The sequence below is a fragment of the Sphaerodactylus townsendi genome, linkage group LG09 (genome assembly GCF_021028975.2).
Source record: "Sphaerodactylus townsendi isolate TG3544 linkage group LG09, MPM_Stown_v2.3, whole genome shotgun sequence".
Taxonomy (NCBI): Eukaryota; Metazoa; Chordata; class Lepidosauria; order Squamata; family Sphaerodactylidae; genus Sphaerodactylus; species Sphaerodactylus townsendi.
The window spans coordinates 41,526,341-41,553,297 of record NC_059433.1 but is presented as its reverse complement, the minus strand read 5'-3'; the positions used below and the strand labels follow the sequence as shown (position 1 = coordinate 41,553,297).

Genomic DNA, 26,957 nt, shown 5'->3' with positions numbered 1-26,957 from the left:
CACACACTGAGAGCCTAAGAAAAGAGGCCGCGTAGGCGCGCCCTCCAGACGCCTTGAGGTGCAGATGAGGCCAGGAAGGAGGAGACGATTTGACCATTTCTTTCCCGCCTACCTCTCCAGTCGGAGCTGCGCGCAAGGCGGGGGCCTTTAAGGTGCCTGTCGGTCGCCCGCCCCCTGCAGCAGAGCGGAGGGGCTGCTGAGGTCCCGTCGTCGCCCCAGCCAGAACCGGGGCCGGGCTGTCTCCGGTGCAGAGTAAGCGGGCGCCCGCCTGTGGGAAAGTTGGCGTAGTCCAGGCCTTTGTAGCGCAGGAGGAGGGGACGAGCGAGCAGTCCCAAGGCGCGGGGCGCGGGGGAAGAGGACGGGATAAGTGCTGGGCGATGGAAAGACCCAGCGATTGTTTTGATAGGCTTGTTCCAGCATTTTGGGGGAACGGGATTTTGTTTGAGGTCCTTCCTCTTGTCTGGAACAGAAACCTTTTGATGCCGGAATGGCCATCTTTCAGTGCGTACTTTATGTTAGGCGTAATCGTGGGGATGAGTGCAGACCCTTCGCCGCTTTTCTGCAAATCCTCTCGCCAAACTTGCCTTACTGGTTTCACGGGCTGGGAAACCTTTTTGGTCTTTCTTGGCACTGGTTTATACCTTTTGCCTGATACAGCTGCCTTTTCCCTGGAGGAAAAGCTTCAACATCCTCAAGAAATTTTCCAGGGCCGATTGTCAGCCCAAGGATCCGTGACAAAGATGTGGGGTTGTGAACGTTCAGGTGGGATTTGCTAGTTTTAACATGTTCACTTAAGTCCCTGGAGCATGTTGCTTTCATTCTGAGCTGCTATGAAGTGAGTGAAAAGTAAAATTGCGTATCTGTTGTGGGTGAAATTTGTAGAAATAACTTTTGGACAGACACAGTGTTCACAGGAGTGTTGTTTTTAATGTTGAAGAAGCACCTACTTATAAAATTGGGAGCACTGATTCAAATGAATATTAGAAACTTTCAGGAGACCTTTCTGATTGCAACTTGCTCGTTTGGTATATTTCACTGAAGATTTTCTGGGTATTCGTGCCAGATCCTGAAAAGTTTTCAGCCCCTCTAAGGAGGTGAGTTCAGATCAGCAAACCAGCAAGAAAGCTGTGCATCACAGCCAACTGTACAAATGGATTTCTCAAATCCAAACATTATTTTATTTTAGTTTTTATTTCATTTGTACCTCACCTTTCTGCCAAAGGTATTTACACTATTTTCCTTTCCTTCATCTTATCCCAACAAAACAACCTTTTGAAGTAGGTTGCACCTGAGACTATGTGATGGACCCCAAATCACCCAGTGAACTTTCTTAGCAGAATGGGGTCTGCCAGATCCTAGTCCAACCACTACAGTGCACTGGCTTGAAATGGTTGTTACACTCTGTCGCACAGAAAGATAAAAGTGCAGTTGTTAGTGGTGCAGTGGGAGTGCTTGCTTCCACTGTAGAAAATAGTCCCAAAGGACTATGAGCAGGTGATAGAGCCAGTTAGCGGGCAACAGGAGAGCAAAGCAGCAAGAGAGCGAGGTGGCATGAGAATGAGGCAGCAGAGCAAGGTGGTGGGTGAGCAAGGCGGGGAGGGAGGGAGCAGGTGGCCAAGATATGGCTGTGGAATGAGTTGTGGGAAGGGGGGGTGGCCACAGTTTGGTGCTTGGGCCAGGAGGAGAGAGGAAATGGGGAAGCTGTTGCCGGGCCCGGCAGGAAAGCGGAGACTTGCTGCGCTGCGGTTGGCCCGGCTTGGTGTTTGGGCCTGAGGGGCACTAGGGCCCAATGGGAGCATTCTACAAGGAAGGGGATCCAGGAAATAATTCAGCATTTCCTGAGATCTTCTGGTGAGACAGAGTATAGCAAAAATGATCATGCTGTACATTCTCTTCATTTCCCAACACATTAGATTGCTGGAAACTGGAATGGGCTGTTGAGGAATTACACATTATTATAAACACAATGAGGAATAAAATTCTTCTAAAGCATCCAGATGTCACTCTTTGAGACACTTCTTGGTTTAGGCAAAATTCCTTTGGTTCAGAAAAGCTAGGCTTAAAAACTGTGGGGAGAGCCTCAAAAGGAATAGGTCATTTCAACCTTCCAGATTTCTTCAGTGAGCTCCAAATCCTACATAGTTTTGACCAGTGAAGTGTTGCCAACATCCAGAAGGTGGCAAATAGGAGTTGTAAAAGGTATTGGTTTGTTGTCAAGGAAAAACTTTCCAGGTGCCTGTCACAAGTAAGCCCCCTGCTGTTTTTAGACTGTGTCACTTGGCAGTATGATTTTGGAGCCAAAAATAGGAGTGATAGGACTGAGTATGCAGTACAAATGGATAACTGGCACATGCAGAAAATGGACTTCATAAAATTATTCTATTCACAGCAAGGTGCATTGTAATATTAAATCTCAATATGCTGTGCATCTACACATGACACCCATCCAGTTCCTTGTTCAAAAGCTTATTCAAAAGTTTAAATGAATATATCTAGACAGGTGATGTTGAAACACTTTGGGGTTGTGTTAAAACATGTTTGCATTTATTTATATAATTAGAGACTAATCTTTACAACAACTTCCTTGTTGGCTTTGTCTGTATTGCTAACCAATCAAAATACTGTATTTAATCACAATGCATTTATCTTAGCTGTTGCCAATTCTCATGCAAGTGAATGCTCTGATACCCTAATTAAAATTGAAATTGTCAAGCTTTATGTAGGTTTAATGTCTACAGAAAAATAGTAAGCTGACCTATTCCAGGGCTTCTGTTTTTGCCATACATACAGCTGAAGATAGAAGATCCACAGAAGCAAAAACTATAAAAACTATGTGCTACAGATGAAAGAATCTAAACTTCTGCCTCTGTCTCCATGTAATGCTTCTTCTCTCAGTGCCATCTGGAGGTCCCAGGAATTTCCTGTCCACAAGGAACATGAAGTTGTGGTACAGCACTATACCAGCATTAGTTAGCGTGATGTTGTTTTTCTCAGTCCAACCATCAATGTGCTGCAACAAGGCTCTGTGTGCCAGTGATGTCAGTAAATGCTTAATACAGGTATGAGAAACCTTCCTTGCTGTTTGTGTGAGTGATTAACCAATAGGAAAATCAGGGCCAAGAGTTTGGCTTTTGTTTTTGTGAATAAACAGTGAAGCTGAAACCAGGATTTTGCATAGGTTATACATTTAAAAACCCCGGGAACCTTTGTTTATATCTTTCTTTTAAAGCACATCAGTGTGTGACTTTTAATTCATAAGCATTTTCTGCATCTTATAACAAATAAGGTTAATAAGATACTTGTAAGACATAGACCAATGTTTTCCAACCTTTTCGACATCACGGTACCCTTGACCTCACTCTTCATATCTCATGGTACCCCTGCCATCCTCCCCCCACCTTCCCCTCCCAGTTCCCCTGCTTGCCACCTTCCACCTTCCCCTCCCAGGGTGAAGGGAAGCGTGTGGGGTGGGTGGGAAGTAGCTGCTGACCTTAGGGCAGACCCTGCCCCCTAGGCCAAATCCATATCCTTGCTGGTGCTGGCGGGAGACATCACAAAAGTGAGGTTGGCCGGTAGCATTGCTGCGGTACCCCTGGGACATGCACACGGCACCCCAGGGTACCACGGAACCCTGGTTGGGAATCACTAACATAGAGAGTGGACATAGATATAGGGTTTACCTGGAATCCTATTAAAATCTACTGTATGGGGCTTGCTCTTGGAAAAATATTTCAGGACATCACTGATATATTATCAGCTTTAATTGGAGGCATGTTTTGCTCTCTTAAACAATGGTCACCTTGTCTCTAGATTTCTGGCATAAAAGTATAAATGTTTGTGGGAAGAGGGATATAACTGAAATTCTTGAAATATTCTGCTCACTTGGAGATGAAGTAGTCAGTATTGAAGATTAGGCATATAATTAACCCTGAAAGGTGTGGGGGGGGGGGGGGCCTGAAAACAGGCACCATCATTTCCCTTCATCACTGGACAGTGAAGCTGGAAACATCATCCATGTAATACAATGGTGAGAGGTGGGTAAAAGAAACCCTTGTACAAAACAGTCAGCACAAAGTACACTGTTGTGTGTGAGAATATGTTGACTGGAGCCTGTACCTGTGTTTATATGCAAGTAGATATAGAAGCTAAACTAGGAAAACTTGTTTAGCTTGTTCTTGTTGAAAACACATACAAGAAAAATAATAAGAGGACATCAGTTTCCATCCTGATAATGGAGCCATAATTGTGTCTCATAATGGTGGAGAGTGTGAATCATAGAATCATAGAGCTAGAAGGGGCCATACAGGCCATCTGGTCTAACCCCCTGCTGAATGCAGGATCAGCCTAAAGCATCCCTGGCAAATGTGAGTCTAGTTCCTGCTTGAAGACTGCCAAGTGTGGGAGATATTAATAATCTTACTAAGTGTGGGGAGATACTAGTATGGAGAGATTCTAGCGATCTTACTAAGAATGACTTGGAACTTCAGTGATTCAGCAACATTTCTGCTTCATGGATAGATTTTCGTGGCCGTTGTTTAAATGCAGCCTCAGTTTGGGAGTCATGACTTGGGAAACTAATTTGCTTTAAGTATTCCTTGATGGCGCCAGGAGGAAGGGGCTCCTCGGGCAATATGAAGCCATCTCCTGCCTAAAGTCCACTATGTTAAACAGCCCCACCAGGTTTTTAACATGATTTGCTTCCCAGTAAGAGCTCACAGATGAAGCCCAAAGTCTTTTTGCCTTCTGTTTTGTAGTTCTTCACAACCTTCAAACATACAGTTCTATATGTATTATTGCATTGCAAATTGTTCTCGTGCAACATACAGGTATTTAGATATAAGAATAATTAGAATATCTAGAATTTGATATCTTAGGAATATTCCAAGAAGAGAGTTACGATTTCTGGACATTTTGAACCTTGCTTTAATTTATTGTCGAAGGCTTCCACGGCCGGAATCACTGGGGTGCTGTGTGGTTTCCGGGCTGTATGGCCGTGTTCTAGCAGCATTCTCTCCTGACGTTTCGCCTGCATCTGTGGCTGGCATCTTCAGAGGATCCTCTGAAGATGCCAGCCACAGATGCAGGCGAAACGTCAGGAGAGAATGCTTCTAGAACACGGCCATACAGCCCGGAAACCACACAGCACCCAACTTCTTTAATTACTTAAAATGAGAGTTGAAGAACTGCATCACCTCTCCTGTTCTTCTGTGAGCTTAATCTGAATCACTGCTGTACGGGGCATGATTCGCCTTCCATAGACTGGAAAATACATGATATTGATCATTTATCTTAATTTAACATATTAAGTGTTATACTAAGATCCAATTAGCCACATGAAACTCTTCAGCATGCTATTTAAATAATTCAGTACAAGCCCAGTTAACTGGCACACTGGCCACTATACCCTGTTCCACATAAAGACATAAGTAAAATAGTAACTTCATCCACCATTTCCTCGTGACCCCCACTCCACATGCTCCATGCACCCCACTCGCCATCTAATCCAGACCAGGCTGCGACGAGTGGGGGGTGTAGAGCATGTTGAGAGGGGGGCAGGAGGAAATGGTGGATGAAGTTACAGTTTTACTTGGGTCTTTATGTGGAACAGGGTATAGTGCATGCTCTGATGGGTCAGCACACCACAGTGGAGTGTGGTGGGCAGGAATTTAAGGGGTCAGACCACAGATAGACAGTGTGGTGGGCAAGGATTTAAAGGGCCAGAATGCATCCTGCTCCCACATACCATCACACCAGCTGCTTGTGCTGTGCCGATCTTCTCCCTGGGGGATAGGAGGTCTCCTTGAGTCGCCATCTGAAGTTAGGATTTTCTGGTTTGTTGTTTTGTATTTAATTAACTTGGTTTTAATTGTGTGATTTGAGGTTTTAAGTTTTATTTTCTGTACACCGCCCAGAGCCCTTCAGGGGTGGGCAGAATGAATGAATGAATGAATGAATGAATGAATGAATGAATGAATGAATGAATGAATGAATGAATGAATGAATGAATGAATGAATGAATGATGGCCCACCACGCAGCTGTGTGACAGTGTGGGAGGAGGCATTTGGATGGAGAGACATGGGAGGTGCATTCTGGCCATAGTTGGAACATGTGTCATGCAACCCCCCTCCCCCCCTCCAATACTGCTGGTGAGCTGTGCAACCCTGCCACACACACGTTTGCCATTATTGGGGCTGGGCATACTAGCCATGGAAATGATCCCTAATGCTGCCTAGTTCAGCTGCTGCTACCTAAGGTGATTCCCACAGCCAGGAGACCATCAAGACAATTTCCGCCTCAGCCTGGCCTCAGGCTATAGAGGAGCAGGCAGTTCACCAGCCGTCCCAGTTCCCCAACCATGTTGGTTAACATATTTTCACTCTATATCCTATAACCATGGTGGCGAACCTTTGGCACTCCAGATGTTATGGACTACAACTCCCGTCAGCCCCTGCCAGTATGGCCAATTGGCCATGCTGGCAAGGGCTGATGGGAGTTGTAGTCCATAACATCTGGAGTGCCAAAGGTTTGCCACCACTGTCCTATAATATCCTTCAAAATTCTATGTTCAAATTTCTTTCCATCAGAATAAGTTTCTGATGGGCATCTGTTCTTCTCTAATCTTGTGCACTTTTTCTGTCATGGACCAGCTTCTTTCACATGCTGAAGAAGATAAGTTTGAAAGCTCTCCATGTCTGCAGGACGTAGGGACTTGTCTAATGTAGTTATTAGAAAAAGTTTTGAGAGAGTAAAAAGCAAGTAAAATATTAAAAAACCTACTTAAAAAGTGCTTCACTCATGTTTTAAAAGGAACCTTTTTCTTGAGAATTTTTTTTCAGTTTCCCCCAACATTCCCAATGTTTCCAAAAGAAAAAAAAGTAAAAATAGTCTGTGATTCCCCCCCCCCCCTTTCCATTTTTTCCCTCTAATCCTTCACGTCTCTGTCTTGAAGGCTTTTGTTTTGGCACACAGACTGCCCACAGGGGTCTGATTAAAGGCAAGAGGCATTTACTTAATTTGGCTTCAACATCATACTGCTCTGTTCCCAGTGGAGTACCAGCAGCCTGACTAAGCCCTGCTATTCTCAGGCCCATGCCAAGTTTGCTAAGCATTATTACCATAATTTAATTACTGTTCTTTCAGTCCTGCTTATTCTCATTTTTCTCTCTCTCCATTCCACTATAAACATGTCTGTACACCTCTAGTTTTGAGCAGGATTTAAGGTCATTAACCAACTTGAGAGGCTGAGAATCTTCAAGATTTCATTTGTGATGCTGAGGAGTAAAAGCAAAATTCTCCTGTTTGTGACACATTTGTTTTTCTTTATTATAGGATTAGAAAGCAATTCTAACAATTTCACACGTTTCCATGTAAACCAACTTTATATATAAACTTGTCGGGTTTATAGCAGAAAACATCATTTTAATTCTGATTTGTGGCATCAGTCACCTGTGGATCAGAGAAAGGAGAGCTGTAGTTGCTTCTGTATTTTTACTGAAACGTTGTTGTCAGTAATGAAGTTTCTTCTGGACAGAGTGTCATCACACACCCAGTGGCCTTAGAAGGGTGTAATTCTGCTGAGGAACTTGAATACTAATACAGAAGTTCAGTAAATTCATAAGCATGCCTAGATACGCTTTGTGTTGAGTCACAGTCGACCTGTGTGTTTAAACCCAGATCTGCCGCAATCACATAGAAAGGTTGGGTGGAGGAGACCAATTTAAAGACAGAAGTGCAAAGCAGGACTGATTGCTCTCTGCAGATGACTTATCCCTTTGCAATCTGTCCCCAGGGTTCACTTCCTGTATCAAGCTTGAGTGGGAAAAATCACAGCAGAGAGTTTTGCAGGGAAGTAAATCACAGGTGGGAAAAAGGTTTGGCATCTTACCAGCATGAACCTGTTATAGTTTAATTTGGGTTCTTTGCCCATTTTCTATGTGACTAAACCAAAATTTGCCCCACACCTTGATCTGCTACTAATGTTAACCCTTACAGAACCACACTGGATACAGGTATATGAAACATTCTTCAGTTAATGATTTTCAACCTTCCTTTTCCTTTTTACATATAAAGATTTTAGTTCACTATTGTAATTTTCTGTACTTTTCTTAAGTAAGAGGAAGTTGCTGAGGACACATTGATAGCAATACGCTTCAAAATGTCTTTTCAAAATGCAATAGAATCCCATTAAATTCGGAGCAGAATACTGAGATGCTTCTGAGATGATAATCAGTTAATTAAGACACTGACAGTGCAATCCTATGGGAGGACAAATTGAGTCATAGGGCCAGTGTAGAGTTGCACTATTTGCCCCCTTTATCTGTGCATGGGGCATTCCCACCAGTGAAGGGGCAAAGGCACCAGTGGCTGGTTACCCTTCAGCTCCGGAGTGGCAGGACCCAGAAGTTGGGGGCACTGTGGAGCTACACTGGCATCCAGCCTGGCTTTTCTGCCAGATATGCCACAGTCCAAAGCTCAGACTTATGCCACCCTTTTAGGTGGCATAATTTAGCCCTATGGAGGACTTTCTGGTGGCAGCAGTTTTTTTTCTGCCTTCCCATGCCAGTGGAAGGGTGGCGTAACAGTGGTGCATGTCCCTGGCACCTTGGGCTGTTGATTGGGCGGACCGACAATAATCTGTTCTTAAACTGCAAGAGCTCTCACAAATAACGTAGATGTAATGTGTGACAATCCATGCTTGTGTATATTTAACTTTGGTACTGGACACAGGAATGCTGCATAACAAAATTATACTTACGAAATGTTAGATACACTTACTGGGCTCAAGTCTTCATGAAACTGATGAAACATAACTTTAGTCATGATTAACTTGTCCACTAGTTTAAGTGGTACTTAAGGATAACTAACTCCCTATAGATCATGAGTGATACATTTATTTAAAGATCAATACAGTAGTAAACAGCTAGAAAAATGTAAGTTTAGTGAGACATGTTTGATTAGATTTTGTTTTTACCCATATAGATGTAAGGGTTTGCATGCATTGTGCTTTTCCTGACAGAATGCAGAAAGGTGTAAATATTTATTTTAGCAGCTCTGTAGCAGATGTGAGTGAGATCTACAGTTAAATGTCTTGTGACAAACTTCACTTGTGCTGTCTTGCTGGATAGGTCATGTCGCCTGCTTGTCATGTCACCTTTCCTGAGATCTTTGAGTTCCATAAAGTTCTTGGCAATCTGCATGTATGCTTAGTGCTGCAAGTGGTAAAACCCAAACTGTAACATATAGATTGTGGACAATCTATCATTTTAAACGCAGACAGCAATAAGTGACTATTTCACAGCAGTAACAGCTGATGCAACAGAGTTTAGTTTTCCTGCTGGGGAAAAAAGTTCATAGTATTGTATATGAACCAACACAAATTCACTTAGCAGTGTACCGTCAAAAATAATATTTCCTAAATCATAATCTCTTCATGGACATGTGGCTATTCTCTCATTTTTCCTTTTCCATCATCCTTTGAGAAATGTAAGCAATTATTTGTCATAACTTCTTGGTGGGTACAGTATTTGCGAGGTACACTGCTCAGAGTTTTCCATGTTTGCTGAGAATTAAATCTCACAGAGTATTGTGAAATTTACTCCTTAGGCAGTAATTCAGTGTAGTAATCAGACAGAAACTACTTAAATTTTAAAGGCAAAAGATTGCATGTTAACAAAACAATAGTAATGAACTGTTTGATCTTTGTTATGTTTATGAGTTTTCACAATGTTATCCAATGTTATCCAGTTGCTTTTGATTCAAATTGTGAGCACTTTTGACGCTTTGGTATGCTTTGATTACCTCACTGTTGCTTTGAGCAGTGTGAGAATTTGCAATGGGAGGGAGCTGTCCCCTCACCTTGTCATTTAGTAGATTATTTGGATGTTAGCTTTTTAGGCACAGCTATCACCGGTCACACTTCTTTATGTTTGGAGTTATTTTTAGTTCATTACTATTGTTTTGTTAACATGCAGTATTTTGACTTTAAAATTTAGGTGCAGTTTCTGTCTGTTTGATTACTGTGTTCTCTGTTCCTCCCACTTTGTGTATTCACTGAGTAATGCAACATTTGCAGGTTAAAATGAGTAGCCTTGTAATTCCACCAGTGTGTGTGTGTTTCCCCCAACTAAATGTATTACTGTGCGGGTCAGAATCAGTGAGTTAAATATAGTGGCACAACCCCCTCTTCTTTCTGGATGCATGTACTAGAAGACCACTGTGGCATGGATGAAATAAGGTATCCTGATGGGTATAAAGTTAACGGTGCACTAATTCCCAGATTGCAGTTGGGAATATAACTGAAGTAGGGACAAAATTTATCTTTGTCCTCTGATGCAAAGAGATGAAACTCTGATGCAAAGAGGTCCTCAATTGCATTCCTTTATTTTCTGCCATGCATGACTCTCGTTGCCCTCAGCGGGAATATTGTTGAGGCAAGAATCAAGCTTAGCCATCACACAGACACAGTTCCCTCCTATCTCAGTACAACTAACAACTGCAGCCCTATTATATACAATCCTTTATTTTTTTATTTAAGAAAGTAAGAACAGGTTATCATTCCACTGTGAACCTTGTTAGTCATTATAACCCAGAGGCGGGGGGGCCAGAGGGTGCACACCTGGGGGGGCAGCTACGCCTCTGTTGCAACCTTAAGTTATATCTTTCTCCTAAGAACTCAGGCTGTTAAAATTATGAAATATAAATTTGACCGTTTCACATTTGTTATACTTGAACCAAAGCATATCATTCCAAGTTAAAGGCTGTTTGCAGTAAAGTTGTAATTTCTTGGTAATTTGTATATTGGTTATAAAAATTCTGTTGATAAAGTACTGTGATATTTGTAAAGAATATTTTACGACTGAGTGTTTAAAATTTTATACACAAATGTGCTGCAAAGTTTTTAAAAACCATTAACATTTACAAAAATAAATTTTCTGCTCTCACTCTTCACACATTAAATTGTGATGAGAACAAAGGTTTTCAGATGTCTCCAATACCTTAAAGCCATATTTCTGATTACATTTGGAAAATTGATTCATGTTTTACCTTTTGCATAGACATTGAAAGATACAAATGTTAAATCCCTTTTACTGCTATTTATCCCTTTCTGGCTATCATGTAGTATAGTATAGGAACCAGCAGTATCCTGATTTAATTTGGGTTGGGGAGAAATATGATCCACAATTCATTACTCAGGCTTACATTTAGATGGATGCCTTTATGTGGCTGTGCTCAACTACATAGTTTGTGAATCAAATTATGACTCCTGGGGGAGACAACTTTCATTTTGAAGTGTAAGAATGTATGCACCTGCTCAGCATTAATTACTATTTGGGACTTCTGTGCAAGACCAGTCTTTATTGATCAAGAATTGAAATTGCTAGTTAATTGGATTTTAAAATGTTCATCTTGATTAGTATCTTACACATAGGAAATTTTAACATGCTATGATGTGCTTCTAGGAGCTATGTCAGTGCCGACCAGGTGAAGGAAACTGTTCATGTTGTAAGGAGTGCATGCTTTGTCTAGGCATGCTTTGGGATGAATGCTGTGATTGTGTCGGTAAGTTCGTTCTTTTTAAAAAAAAATTAATTGTATCATTTGAATTATACAGTTTATAGTAATTTCCTTCTTCATACATTTTCAAACAATACTTTCCCCCCCTTTTCTCCCTCCCCCTATTACTTCTTCATAGTTTTGTCACACAAACAGCAGTAAGTTCATTCTCTGTAGCCTCTTCTCCCATATTTCTTCATTGGCTCGAGCTTCTTTCATTCAGTCCACGTATATTATCCATATCTTCCAAATTTCATTCTGTTTATCTTGCCAAGTCTTATTTTTGGTTAGTATATCGAAAATATCAAGTGTCACTTGTTCCCAGTTATATTCTAACCATTTCTGAAATGTCCATTTTTTCTTTTTTTTCCAGCCCAAGGCTATTGTTGCATGGACTGCTTTAATCATTATTTTATACACATAGCTATATTGTTTATCCACCCTTCTGTCTTCCATTACATCCATGAACATTAAGTCATTATTTAAATCAATATTTATCTTCACCAGTTTCTCGATATATATTAATACAGTTGTCCAAAAATTTTTCACTTCTGCACATTCTATCCACATATGGCTATAATATGCCTCTTGGTCTCCACAGTGCCAGCATTTAGAACTAAGTCCTTTTATCATATATGCTAGTTGTTTTGGTGTTCTATACCATTTTAATATCACTTTTCTTTCTAACTCCATATATTTCTCAATCTTTATATCTTTCCAACTGTCTATTAATTTTTCAGTATTACCAATGTCTAGAAATCGGGGTAAGTTCGTTCTTCATCACTTAATATTCTCTCCTCTTATGGCTGCTTCAAATAGAACTCTTCATCTGAATTTTTAGAATTCATGCCAGCACCACTATAAAGTTTAGTGTCCCCCATATTTTGATGTCTCTGGAGTAAAAATTGGTTAATTTCATGGCAGTAAAAAAAAAACCCCAATGATTTGGGAGGTTACTGTCAATATTTTATTTAAACCAAGGTTAGCTCTCTGCTCATTTTTGAGTCTGTCTCGGGATAACATTCTACTGTTAGATATGAGCTGGCAGATTGCCTGCCCCTGAAGTAAGCATTTCATTGTTCAGAATAAGGGACAAATTATATGTTACATTGAAGATCTGTGATTGGATCCCCCGGTGGTTAATTTAGTATTTAAAAGCAGCTATGGTGGGCCATCAGTATGGAAGGTGCTGAACCTCTTCCCTTGCACCTTGCACTGTTTCTCCAATCAAAGTCTTTTCTCCCATGTGTGAGCTAAAAGCAACTCAAAGGAGCTGGTTTGATTGGGGAAAGACCCTGTTTGAGAAGTTAAACCTCACCTGCAGATTAGGAGTTAGGGAACTATTAGAAGACCTCCCAGTCAGTCCAAGGCATGTGTTCCACACTTCTCAGTAACCATATTATGTTTTACAACAGCTGTCCATCTTGCCCTTCTTGGCAGGCAAAGCAAATATCTATATCTCTTCATAAATGCTTCTATGTTTCTCTGACCTCTTGGTGGATTTTGTGTCTCTCTTTCTTGGGAATGCAAGCAGCTGTCAGAGACCCAAGGAATACCCCCCTCCCCTAGTGAGCTTCAAAGAACCTCACATCTCCAGGTTACAACATACATATTTTCCATAAATTTGTCCAACCCCGTTCAAAAATCATGTATGCCTGTGGCTATCCCCACATCTCATGGTAGGAAGTAGGTTCAATATCCAAAAAGAACTACTACTTTACACAATGGTTGTTGTGCAAATGTTTTCAGTTTCAGTTCTAATATTTTGAGAGAGGCCAGCTTTCTCAGTACCATGCATTATCTTGTAGATTTCTATCATGTTGTCCCTCTGGGAATGTGTTCTAAGCTAAAATGCCCCAGACACTTTAGTGTTGCTTCAAAGAGCCGCTACTTCAATTTTGTGATTATTTTTGGTTTTTTCCCTTCGTTTTCCCAGCTCTTTAGTGACCTGATTGAGATGTCACAATCAGAACCCTACACATTATTTAAAACATGGTCACACCAAGGGCATGACTGTCTTGGCAGTTTTATACTTAATCCCTATCCTGATGATTTTATGACTGTTAATGTTACTCCAGTCTTTGATGTGGCACCTTGTCAAATATTTGGAACTCTCAGATGTAGACTGTGTCTGGCCTGCATGCTTGCTGACACTCTCAAAGAGTTCTAAGAAGTTGGGGGAGAAAGAGGAAGGGCAATTCCATTCCCTTTGCATTGCAGCCTCCCTGTTTGAGCAACTGCCCACACAGGTCCCGTGACCCCGGGAAAAATCTTCCACAATTTCAAATGGCACCATTTGGGGCGGAGAGAATGGGAAAAATCTTAAAACCTTCTATTCCTTGTTGATATTATATAGGCAATAATAATAGTAATATATCTGTAGGTACTGTACAGAAAACAATAAAGCAACAGGTAAGTTGAGAAAAGGCAAGGGAGATAGATGATTGTGATTAAGGAGACATTTGAGGTCAAGAACAAAAGAAGGTAGTTAAATGTCAGGCAGAAGAGCATTCCAGCGTAAGGCACTATAAGGGAAAAGAGACGCAGGTGAGGAATAAAGATGGTAATGTTATATTTAACTGGAAGATTGGTATGGGAGGAGCACGTCAAGAAATGAGAGACCAGACAGAGTAACAGGACCAGGATGGCATTTAAAAGCAACTACTTTATACTAAGTATAAAGTGAAGAAAAAAAGAGAGAGGAAACTAATGAAGGGTAGATCATGAAGAAGTGACATGATTTGAGTAAAGATAATGAGGCAAGAGAACAAATAAAGAGTCGGTTATCTTTATTTATTTTATATGTATGTTTAACCTGCCCTGTATCCAAAAGTCTCAGGGTGGGTTACAACATAAGATAAACATTATAAAATACCAATAACAAATGCAATCTATAACAATGTAACAATAAAACATTAAAAACCTATTAAACCTATTAAAATGTATAACACTCATTAAAATTCATAAAATCTGTTTAAAAATTATAAAACCTATTTAAACATTCCTATCACCAGAAGGGGGAAATAATCTCTTCAGCCAAAGGCCAGGGGAAATAGGTAGTTTTCTAAATTCATATAAATATGCTTGACACACTTCAGGGGGAGATAGTTCCACATTCTCGGGCTACCACTGAAAAAGCCCTCTCGGGCCTCCACCTTTTTTGCCACTGAAGGTGGAGGTACCACCAGAAGGGCTTCATCTGCAGAACTTAGGGCAGTGGTGGCGAACCTATGGCACTCCAGATGTTCATGAACTACAATTCCCATCAGCATCTGCCAGCATGGCCAATTGGCCATGCCGGCAGGGGCTGATGGAAATTGTAGTCCACAAACATCTGGAGTGTTATAGGTTCACCACCACTGTCTTAGGGCATGAGTAGGTTGATATGGGAGAAGGTGTTCCTTTAGATACTTGGGGCCCAAGGTATTTAGGGCTTTATAAATCAAAGATAACACCTTGAATTGGCCTTAGAAGTGAATTGGCATCCAGTACAGTTCTTCTAAAACCAGTGTGATGAGCATCTGGCCAGCAGTACCATTAGCAGTCTTGCTGCCACGTTCTGCACTAGCTGCAGCTTTCTAGCCATCTTCAAAGGCAGCCCCACATAAAGTGCATTACATTAATCCAATCTGGAGGTTACAGAGCATGGATTACTGTAGCCAGATCATCTCTGTCCAAAAGGGGTTGTAGTTGGCAAATCATTTAGACCTGGGAATAGACATTCCTGGTCACCACCTCCACCCATGTTTCAAGTGTCATAGCAGAGTCCAAATTTTGCATCTGTCCCTTCCAGTGTGATATAGCCCCATCAAATATAGGATGTCTCCCCACTTCACAGATCTGAACCCCACTGATACACAGCATCTCCGTTTTGTCTGGATTCAACCTCAATTTATTGGCCTTCATCCAGGCTGTTACTGCCTCCAGGCACCTGTCAAGAACGTCAACTGCCTCTCCTGATTCAGATGGTATGGAGGACTACAGCTGAGTGTCATCAGCATACTGATGGTCCCTCACTCCAAATCTCCTAATAACCTCCCCCAGCAGCTTCCTATAGATGTTAAAAAGCATGGGAGACAAAATCAACCCCTGAGGGGCCCCACAAGTGAGTATCCATAGTGTTGGGCAAGAGTCTCCCATGACTACTCTCTGGAACCAGCCTTGGAGGGAGAAGCAAAACTATTGCAAAGCAGTGCCCCAACTCCCAAGCTCCGTAGCCTTTCCAAGAGGATACCGTTCTCAACAGTGTCAAAAGCCACCGAGAGATCCAGGACAGTGGATTGCATTTCTCTTTCCCAAAAAAGGTTGTCATTCAGGCTGGCCAAGGCGGTTTCAACTCCATGACTGGATCTGAATCCAGAAATGAGTCTAGATTCGTGTTGGCGAGCCTATGGCACTCCAGATGTTCATGAACTGCAAATCCCATCAGCTCAAGGCCAATTGGCCATGCTGGCAGGGGCTGATGGAAATTGTAGTCCATGAACATCTGGAGTGCCATAGGTTCGCCACCACTGGTCTAGATAATCAGCTTCTTCCAAGCATGCCTACAGTTGAATGGCCACAACCCTGTCTAATATGTTGGCTTAAAAAAGGTATGTTAGCCACTGGGCAATACCCAGTGTTTAGATCGTCAGGGTCTTAAGAAGCAGGTGCAACACCACCTTTTTGAGAGCCAGTGGAACCACTGCCTCTCTCAAGGAGGTATTCAGTACCCACTGCGTCCAACCAGGCAAGGATCTGAAAGGCATGTATTGGTTGGACTTCAGCAAGCAACTTGTCCACATCATCAAACCTAATTAATTGCAACTAATTCAAAATAATTGGACCAGACAGTTCTGTGGATGCCTCTTCTGGGACCATTCTCAATTGTGGCCTCCAGTTCACTGGAAGCTGAGTGACTTTGCCCTCAAAGTGTCTTGCAGAGTTGTCCTTGTCTTCTCAGGCTTGATCTTACAAGGCTGTTCAATGTCCGGAATAGTTCTTCTGGATAACTACTTGAGGATGCAGTGGTGGCAGAGAAAAAACTCTTTTTTGCCATCACCACCACCACCTGATAGGCATGATAATGTGCTCTAACTCTGGTTCAGTCATCCTCACGGTGAGATTTAAGCCACCTGCGTTCTAGCCATCAACCTTCCTGTTCCGTAGGCTGGAGCTCTGCAGAATACCATAGAGTTTTACAGGTTTTACAGGAAGGTGCAGGCACTTCACAGTCAATGCAGAAAATAATAAAAGAATGAGCAAAAGTTTAGAAGTGTATGTAGGAGAGAATGTTTTAAGCTGCTTCTCTCAAATCTTATTCAACTTTGTCTCCGGACCAATTTACATTTTACTTGGAGCAATGTGGTTGTTATTCTTCCGTGTGTCATAGGCTTCTCCAGTGATGGTGGTACAGTGGAACCACATAATTGGGAGGAATTACGCAATTAGTTTCCAAGTCAAGAATCAGCAGTACCTTGGAAGGGGTGGAGCAATTCTGGCACAGGAAGTCACTATGGTAGTTATCTTACATGCCCTTTACAGACATTATTGAAGTGGTGTGTGATCCAGCCAAAGGGAAGAGACAACCACATTGCTCCAGGAATATATGAATCAAACCTCTTGCTGGGTGAACTATTTAGGAAGACTTTTGTCTCCCTGTTGCTTTTCAAAGTTAAATTTACTTCTGAAAGACAGGGATTAGGAATGGTTTTAGTATACCATAAGTCAAACATATTTATTTGCACCTTTTGTATAACAGTCTATGTTTCTGTTAGATTTGAAGTGAGTTCTGAATTGACACTGATTATCCTGTCCCATCTTTCTTCCCATCTCTCTCTCAGGTTTCATGTGAAGGGGCGATGTCTGTCATCTGCTGTCTTTACAATGTTTTAGTTTCAGGAGCATGTGCAGTTGCCAATGTAGTGTAGTGGTTAAGAGCAGAGGACTCTTATCTGGAGAACCGGGTTTGATTCCCCACTCTTGTGAGTGGTGGACTTTAATTTGGTGAACTGGGTTTATTTTCTCTGCTGTTCCACTAGAAGCCTGCTAGGTAACTTGACTAATTATAGTTCTCTCAGAACTTTTTCAACCCCACCGACCTCACAAGGTTTCCATTGTGGGAAGGAGATGGGCAGGTGATTGTAAGCCACTTTGGGACTCCTTAAAGGTAGAGAAAACAGGCACAAAAAGCCAGCTCCTTTCATATTAAAAAGCACCATTGCACATACTCACAATGTATGTTTGAAAAGGAAAAAGAATAAACCTGGTGGATAATAAGTTCACCAAAGCACACCATTGCATTTTGTGCCAATCAGAATGGACAAAAGCAACTTGGAGAAAAGCAACAGATAGCAAAAGAGTCATGATAGCCATGCTTAACTTTGCATTTTTGTTTCTGCAGAAGCCTAAGCACAGACCAGGAAACTGGGAAGGGCGGGGGCAGGAATATATTTTGTTTTTGTTGTGAAATGGTTCTTCAACAGACTGATTCCTCGTATTATCTTGTCTCCATGACAAAACTCCGCTGGATCTTTTCATACCTTTGTGCCTACAATTCCCCCACATTTTCTGATCACCATCTAAACACTGAGGTTTTTCAGGCCTTTTAAGGAAAATGGAAGGGCCCCGCAGACCATTCATTTTTATTAATTTATGAAACAATGAATCTTAACAAATGAAGCTTTTCCACAGAAGAGTAAAAGTCTGGAAAACTTTCTGCCCTTTATCTCTGAATGGAATCAATATACATTCAAATTTTAGTTTTCACAGTTGTCAGTGTAGGCTAGGTCTGGACAGATGCACGCATTTTTTTCAAGAAAATAATCCACATGGCATCATTGTCCCGTGGGGAAAGGAACATTTTGGTGAGTAGCAGACAGCAGTAAAACAGGGCAGAAAATAAACTGCAGCAGAACACCTAAGCAGCAATGTCCAGCTGTGCCATGAAAGAGATGCAGTCTCTAGTATATCTGAATGTAGGTTTAATCTCCTCTTCTGTCTTTCAGTGTCAATCTTTGTAATTCTGCCAGGGAATTGTACTGGTTCCTAAAGCAGACAAGATCAGATTCTTGAATTGTGATTAAATAAGTTTTTTGTAAACATGAATTAATGTGTAGAACACAGGTTATGCTTATTAAATTCATGTTATGCTTATTAAATTAAATTTGTGCCAGCAGAAGGGGCAAATGCATCGGTGCATCCTGCTGCCATTCCCACACACCCCATCTGGATTGGGCGTAAGGGAAGGGAACCTGTCATTTGGTCTTTTCACAAGGAATGATGAAGGAAATATATTTGAGATAAATGCTGTGTCCTTCTCCCTGAGGCCACTTTTACTTTATGCCAGAGTAGATTGGTGGCCAGTGCCTTGGCACTGCTTTTTGCAAGTGTTGTTTATAAACGCATCTGGAAGAGGACAGAAGGAATTCAGAAAAGAATTCACACACACAGTTTTTTATAAGAAGTAGCAAAAACAAGCAATTATACAAACAAAACTTTTTCCATAGAATGTACCTTTAGAGTTAGGATTAATGAGTAGAAGGAAATGTTAGCTTTGGTCCCATGAATGCTCCTCCCCTTTATTTTTTTTGTGCATCTGAATATGGGATGTGGGATATGAATCTTTCCACCAGCTGCATAGGGAAGCAATCTCAGTTCTGAGAGAAACTATAAAAGGAACAGAATGCAAAGGACTTCATTTATGTCTGAATGTTGCAGCGCATGTTTCCATTTCAGCAACTACTTTTGTAAATTCCAACCAGAATATTACTCTCATATTTTAAAATGCTGATTTTAATGCATGCTTCTGTTTGTAGGGATGTGCAATCCTCGCAATTATAGTGACACTCCTCCAACTTCCAAGAGTACCGTTGAAGAGCTGCACGAGCCAATCCCGTCCCTCTTTCGGGCACTCACAGAAGGCGACACTCAGTTGAACTGGAACATTGTTTCCTTCCCTGTTACAGAAGAATTATCACATCATGAAAACTTAGTCTCGTTTTTAGAAACAGTGAACCATCCTCAACATCAAAATGTGTCTGTTCCAAACAACAATGTCCACATATCATACTCCAATGACAAAGGTAATGCTATTGAAGTTACATTTGTGAGTTTGTTTTTTTTAAATTAAATTTATAGGCCGCCTCATCCCCGAAGGGCTCTTTTTGCCTTCAAAAAGAACATGTAGGTTTTTTTAAAGTGTGCTGTCTGTTCCAAAGTTTTGGGATACGTGGCCTAGAAATAACGTGATAAATCAGGAACAAAAATCAACAAAAAAGAATACAAATTATACCAAAAATTAATCATTTTGTTATTCCTGTTTAACATTATATCAGAAATTAACAAACACATTTGGAAAAACAGTTTCCCTCATGCTGAATGTTGTAATTTAGGTTGTAATTTTAAGAATCCTTTCCTGAGAGAAAGTACCACTGAAGAAGAAGAGTTGGATTTATATCCCCCCTTTCTCTCCTGTAAGGAGACTCAAAGGGGCTTACAAACTCCTTTCCCTTCCCCCCTCACAACAAACACCCTGTGAGGTAGGTGGGGCTGAGAGAGCTCAGAAGAACTGAGTCTAGCCGAAGATCAGCCAGCTGGCGTGTGTTGGAGTGCACAGGCTAATCTGAATTCCCCAGATAAGCCTCCACAGCTCAAGCGGCAGAGTGGGGAATCAAACCCGGATCCTCCAGATTAGAGTACACCTGCTCTTAACCACTATGCCACTGCTGTTCCCTGGACAAAAGGGACATACTTCTAAGTAGACTTGCTTAGCCTTGCTTCTTCAAAGCAGTTGGATCTACTCAGAATCCTACTTGGGTATATCTGATAGGCCTTAAAGTGACACCGTCAGTCTTCTTTAGTTGTTTGTAATTCACTGTGCAATGAGACAGCTTTGATGCCAGGAATGAGAGGAAACATCACTTTGATCTTTGTGACTTTTCCTGAACAACTTGTGAGCTCAAGGTGTCAGGCAGCCGAATCCAGATGGTAGGGGCTGAACACACATCGGGAGCAGTGGAAAACCGCACCAACACGTTTTCCCCCTCCACTGATGCATGGGGCACCTTCTCCAATGAAGGGGTAAAAGCTGGTGGCCAGCCACTCCTCAGCTCTGTTGCAACAAAACCCAGAAGTTGGGGCCACCATGATGCAGCGCTGGTGTCGGCTTGCATGCTGAAGCGAAGGGGGCAGGCCACAGCATTCCCAGGGGTGGAGCCAACATTAGTCAGCTTCCACTGGCATTCCAGCTTAAGAATGCCAGCCCCCAGACCTGCAGACCTACACTGCACAAAAGTGTGGTGTAAGCCTGTGTGGCCTATGGAGTAATTCGAGCAGTGGGATGTTTTTCTGCTTTCCTTCCCTTGTGTGTCGCATGAAGCCCCTTTGGAGGTGGTGTGTTGCAGCTTTTATCACCCCGCCTCCAGCCACTGCAGCACTCTGCCCCCCCCACCCCCGACCACTGGAATGCATTGTCACTTACTGAACTATATTTTCAGGTTGTTTGTATTGTTTAATTTCATAGGACTGGGTGACAAATGGTATAGAACATTGCTCCCGTACCATTTATATTTTTAGAGATTTAAACAATTTTAAGAATTTCCCTGAACTATAATTTTCCCAGCTTAACCCCCCCAATATATTCTCTTTTTAAAATAAGCACTATGCTGCATTTTTGTCTGCTAATTAAAATGTTAAGTATTCTTTGTGTTGCTCTCAGTGTGTTGGCCCTTATATGTAATCAATAAACTGAATCCTAATTGCTTCACATTCCATTTTTATATACCATTGTTGAACTTTGACCTAGTTATGTTTCTCAGTAAGAGTACTCTTCATTAAATGAAGCTCAGAAGTTAGGCTTTTTTAGTTTCCTTTGGATAAGGTAACTAAATTAATTCCAGATCCTCAAGTGCATGTTCAGAAATGTTTTATGTCTGCATGGTATTGCTTAAATACTCCCTAGCAGGGAGAAACAGAAAAGGAGCCAAGGTATTTCCATTTTTACAATGGCAGACCAAAAGAAGAAGTTAAGGCACTTCCTTCATGTCTTCCTCCCCTGTGAGAGCCTTGTAGAATACTGGCATGAGATTGCTGGGACTTGAATGAAGCCCTTGATGCTTGAAGAGAGTCCTTTTCAGCATCCTGGAGCAATCATAACACTTTCTGTCTTTGCCCTTGTTGCGCCAGAATAGTCAATTGAAAGGCTAGCGAAAGTGTCCGGTCTGTAGCATGACTTTGCCTAGTCTTTGAAATTCAGCAAGGCGTGGAGAACATACAGAACAATGTAGGACAATGTAGACATAATTCTGTGATACAAGAAGACTAACTAGAGATGGTGCACAATAATTGTACTATTTCACAGTCTTTGAGGCAGTGGGGAGGAACCACCAAAGGGATTCTTTGAATTCATTGTGTGGGGAAAACAACTGAGATGTAAATATGACATTGACTAATTTATAGTTAGCCTTTGCTCAGTAAACTAAAAGCCTTTCCCACTTTCTCCATTTAGAACGCATGTGTACAGTGGTTTACTTTGATGACTGCCTGTCAGTACATCAGTGCAAGATATCTTGTGAATCTATGGGTGCATCGAAATACCGATGGTTCCATAATGCCTGCTGCGAATGCATTGGACCAGAGTGTATCGACTATGGCAGTAAAACTGTAAGATGCATGAACTGCATGTTTTGAAACAGGAAAGCTGGCTTGCAATATGGACACTAAAGTTATTTTTAGTGAGATGAATTGAACTTATTACTGTTATTTGATAATGTAATAGATGCTGTGCAAATGCAGTGACTAGCGAAGATGTATACAATTTTAAACATTTTATTCTCCCGCCTCCAAAAATGATATAAACAGTATTATTTAGTAAATGTTTAGATTTGTTTTTCTTCTTGATTGGACAATAACCCTTATGCTTTTATAGTTAGACTGTTTGCTTTGATCTGAAACATTGACTAATTTGCATATTTAATATTTTGTTGATTAGAGGATTATGAAGCTTCAAAGAAACTACAGCCCGCTCTTAAGTGAATTTCTCTGTTTTGGTGTATCACATTTGGAAATGTTCAGATTTATACTGATACGTAGCTTATCACTACAGACCTCATGTGTTATTGTTGTGAAATGTTCTAAACTTCACAACTAAAGGAAATGTACAGATTGATTATAAGCATGAAAGAAAACACATGTTGCATTAGGTGTCAAGATTTGTCTTCCTTATCAGTATCATTCTCTGTATCAAAGCAAATTTAATAAGTTTAATTATGTTCACTTCGTAGTATTCCCCCCCCCCCCCCCTTGCTTTTCATTCTAGGCTACAGTAAAGCTATTATGAACCAAAAAGAGAACATGCATTATTGGGAATTAAATTGTGGTTCACAGTGAATTCAGAAGTTATTGATGTATAAGAAACAAATATATTTAGTTAAAATTCAGTTGTATGTTTTAAACAGACAGCTAATTATGTTTTCTGTAATTCATATACTTGATTTCATATCTGTCCACCTCATTCCATATGCTTAAACCTTTATCATACTTTTTGTAGCATACTTCTATGTAAAGTTTATGTTCAACTATACTGTGTATAGTTTAGACATTCTCCCTGACGCAGTGAATCCAATTTGTACATGGAAACAGACATTCACGTATAGATTCCATGTTTAGATGTGAACTGAAAACACAAAAATGGTGTTGCATGGTGCGGGAGGAATGACAGCTAATATCCACTAATGGATATGTATGGTTATGTACCATCAAGTCACAACCAACTTATGGCACCCCAGTGAGGGGCTTTCAAGGCAGTTGAGAAGCAGAGGAGGTTTGCCATTGTCTTCCTCTGCAGAGTCTTCCTTGGTGGTCTCCCATTCAATTATGGACCCTATTTAGCTTCTGAGATTGACCTATGCCACCTTCTTTTTAAGTTCAAATATATGTGTCTGTAAAGTGCATTCAAATCTCAGTTGGTGTACGGCAACCCAGTAGTTTCCGTGGCAAGAGACTACCAGAGGTGGTTTGCCATTGCCTTCCTCTGCATAGTGACCCTGTTATTCTTTGGAGGCCACCCATCCAAGTACTAGCCAGGACTGAGCCAGCTTAGCTTCTAAGCTCTGACAAGATCAGACTAGCCTGGTCAAATATATGTATGACTTACTAAATAAATGGTATGTGCTCTCAAGCTGACAACCTCAATCTTATGATTGGAAGAGGGGAAAGAGACACTTCTGCTACTAAAAGGTAATGTGGTGTCAAACCTGACAGCACTCCCTGCTTAGGAAAGGTACTAGTGTGTGTGTGACCAACAGTGGCCTCCTAAGCAGAGCTGCATATTCTAAGTCCAGTCAAGTCAGTGGGCTTAGAAGCGTACAATTCTGTTAAGATACCAATGTAACTTTGTAAATTTGGCTGCAGTTGCAGTGTCATCCTAAGCAATTACTAAATTGGGACTCTTTTGTTTTAGGCATACAGTGGCTAAAAGGAAAGAATAACAGTTCTAATTAAATTATTTAATACCTCATGCTGCCCTGAATTTCTCCATGACTGTTTGTTGTTTAAGTTTAAATTCAAGAGTAATTAGCAAAATACAGTTTACAGTTATCTCATGTACTTAATAGGTCACTATTATTTGCAGTGGGCTAAGAGAAATTGATAATCTGGAATGTGAACACCTCTGCTATTTTTACCTCAGAGCTATTATGCAGACCAAAGACTGGCTTTCCAAAGGTAGATGAAAAAGGTACCGTTCATGAACAGAAAAATGTATGCTTGAAATTCTCTCCTGCCTTGTTTGTAGTGTGTCTGGTTTACAAATAAATGACCAACTACTATTCTCTTTTTGGCCTTCTTCAAGAAGAAAAATAGGAAGACATCTTTGGGCAAAAGTATCTGTAGACACACATCAGTGACATACAAATTTTTCAACTGTATATTTTTCTGTATGTGATGATTTTACACCTTTATAAGGTTGCCATAAGCATGTATACTCAGCCATAAGTTTCACTGAGTTGAATATAGTAAAATAAAAAGAAGGTTATCAGTCCTTTGTTTAATTCTTTTTATTCTTAGCTATTGCTTGAGAGAAAAATAAACTAGTTATGAAATTTGGTACATTGGCAGTGCAGTAATATGCACTTTTAGATGGCAAATTCATTTAACGAAACTCACCTGGTAGCTTTGCAGCTATTAAAAATCTTTGTACAAGAACATTTCTCTTTTGCATTATTTTATATGAGTGGTAATTATTTTCTGCTTGGGAGTCTGCCACCACAGATCATATGAATAGCATAAAAATGGTACACAAGAAGTTGGGAATTTTAAAAAATACCTTGAAATATTCATTATTTTAAAATTCATAATAATTGGAAATCCTGTACTGTGCGTTCAGTGTATATATATATAGTTCAGTTGTCTACAGCAATATTAAATATATTTTCTTAGACTATATGTTTACTTCATAAAATATTTTAATAAATAACATTCTATGTAGCTGTGTCGCTTCCTTTTTATCATATTCTTACTTGCGATATTGCTAATTCAGATTCACTAATGATATCCTTGCTTTTAAAATAATTTAATTGATGAAACAAAGAATGCCCCTATTGTCTCATTTTTATCACACCCTTTGGGTTGGATCCCATTTAAATTCCGTGAATGGAAATGTGATTTCCATGCTTATCCCTCCCACTGCAGCCTTAACTGTTCCCCCAAATGCTACTCCTGAGTGACAGGAGACAACCAAGAGCAGCACGAGGGGGGAGTTGAAGTGCTGGCACAGCAGGGAAAGACTCAGCTGAACAAGCTTCCCAACTTGTGCCTACAGGTCTTTTCCTGTGATCCAACCCTTTGTTTCACCTGATCCGGACGTGGTGAAATCACTCAACATGGCAAATCATCAAAGAAGTAGTGGCTTGCGGCTGTTTGCATTTCAGCAGACTCAAGCAGTAAACCTTTTCTTGGACTATACCACTTTGGGGGGGGGGGGATGTTTGAATGCTATACCTTTTAAAAATATCACTACATGTAGAAAGCATGGTCAAACTAACTTCTTACTGTGTCAAAATTCTATTTTTAATATCTTGAATGCAGCCCAAATGTAATACATGAAAATATAGCATGTCCACAGAAAGGATGAATTCCACATATCATTTCCATGTGCGCAAGGAGGGGGGATATTCGCTCATTTTCTCCACACACAACCACCATTTTTTCCAAATGCTGCTCCTAGAAGACCCTACAGGAATTAGTTGGGGGCAGGGTGGCAATGGAGGTGTCCTGTGGGGTGGGGGGTGGGGATTGCCCAAAATCACCAGCATCCTGTTGGGAAATTCTAGGCAGGATAAAAGGCAGAGCATAAAAACAGCAACATAGGAAGTTGCTCTTTGAATACTGTTTAAGTGAGAATCCTGAAGAAACTTCACATAATAGGCTAACAGAATGCTTACTCTAACCATAGCTATATTCTTAGAAGAATTGTTTGTGTGTGTGTACATTAATCAAGTATTCTGGTCTCCATTAATTGGTTTATTCCCTGTCTTCAGAAATCTGTTTCCATTGCACACAGATTCATCTTTTAGTTGCAGCTGAAATTATTTTGTTTTGCTGGATTGATCTAGAGCTAAATGATTAACAGCCTAATTCCAAGAATTCTTGTTTGAATGCATATTCAACGTAGATTAATAAGACTTCTACACAGATTTGCTTATAATAAGGATATATAATAGTTGAAATAACAAGGTAGTAATGAGAATAAAACATACTTTGAGAATGTTTCTAAAAAGTGTGATACAAACCATGTATAAAATTCTAGGCATATTAACCATTTGTGCTTTTTACATAGTAACTCATGTTTTAAGAAACATGGAACTGTTAAACATGGGTATATGTAAGAAATAAAACATTCATTTACATGGTGCTTGCTTACTTTATGCACCTCAGATTTGAGAATTTTTAAAAAGACCTTCAAATATTGTTTATGTCTTGTGAATACACATCAGCCTCTCGTGTGCCATATTCAGATATAAACCAAGAAAGGGTTTTTCAGTTCCTCAGCTTCCTTGGCTGGGTCAAAATATATCTATATACAGTTTGAACATCTTAGGTGAAAGTGGTCTAGACAGAGAAAGAAGAAAAAGGAGTTTAGTGAAAAAGGAACTACAGAACCACCATCATAGCTGTATTTCAAGTAAAATACACAAAGCAGATGGTAAACGGCCACATAAATACAGTGCCACAAGTTGAAGGATTATGCCTGAAGCACGTGGAAATGAATTAGAACAAATCCTATTTAACCAAATTCCCATGCTTATTAGAAAAACTGAAAGAAATCAGAACTAAACAGTTGTCCTGTCACTCCAAAAATAATTTTAAAATAAGACAGACAGAAGGCTAGATATCAACAAAGCAAGTTACAGAATAAAGTCTAATA

At 40.6% G+C, this 26,957-nt stretch overlaps 1 protein-coding gene across 1 annotated transcript; it reads left to right on the top strand.

Moving 5' to 3' along the window:
• TWSG1 (twisted gastrulation BMP signaling modulator 1) lies at positions 1–24,736 on the top strand. Its single transcript, XM_048508258.1, has 5 exons — positions 1–252; positions 2,896–3,059; positions 11,461–11,560; positions 19,351–19,617; positions 22,041–24,736. Coding segments are annotated over exons 1-5 (714 nt in total). The 5' UTR covers positions 1–251; the 3' UTR covers positions 22,223–24,736.
• Positions 24,737–26,957: the final 2,221 nt, after the last annotated feature.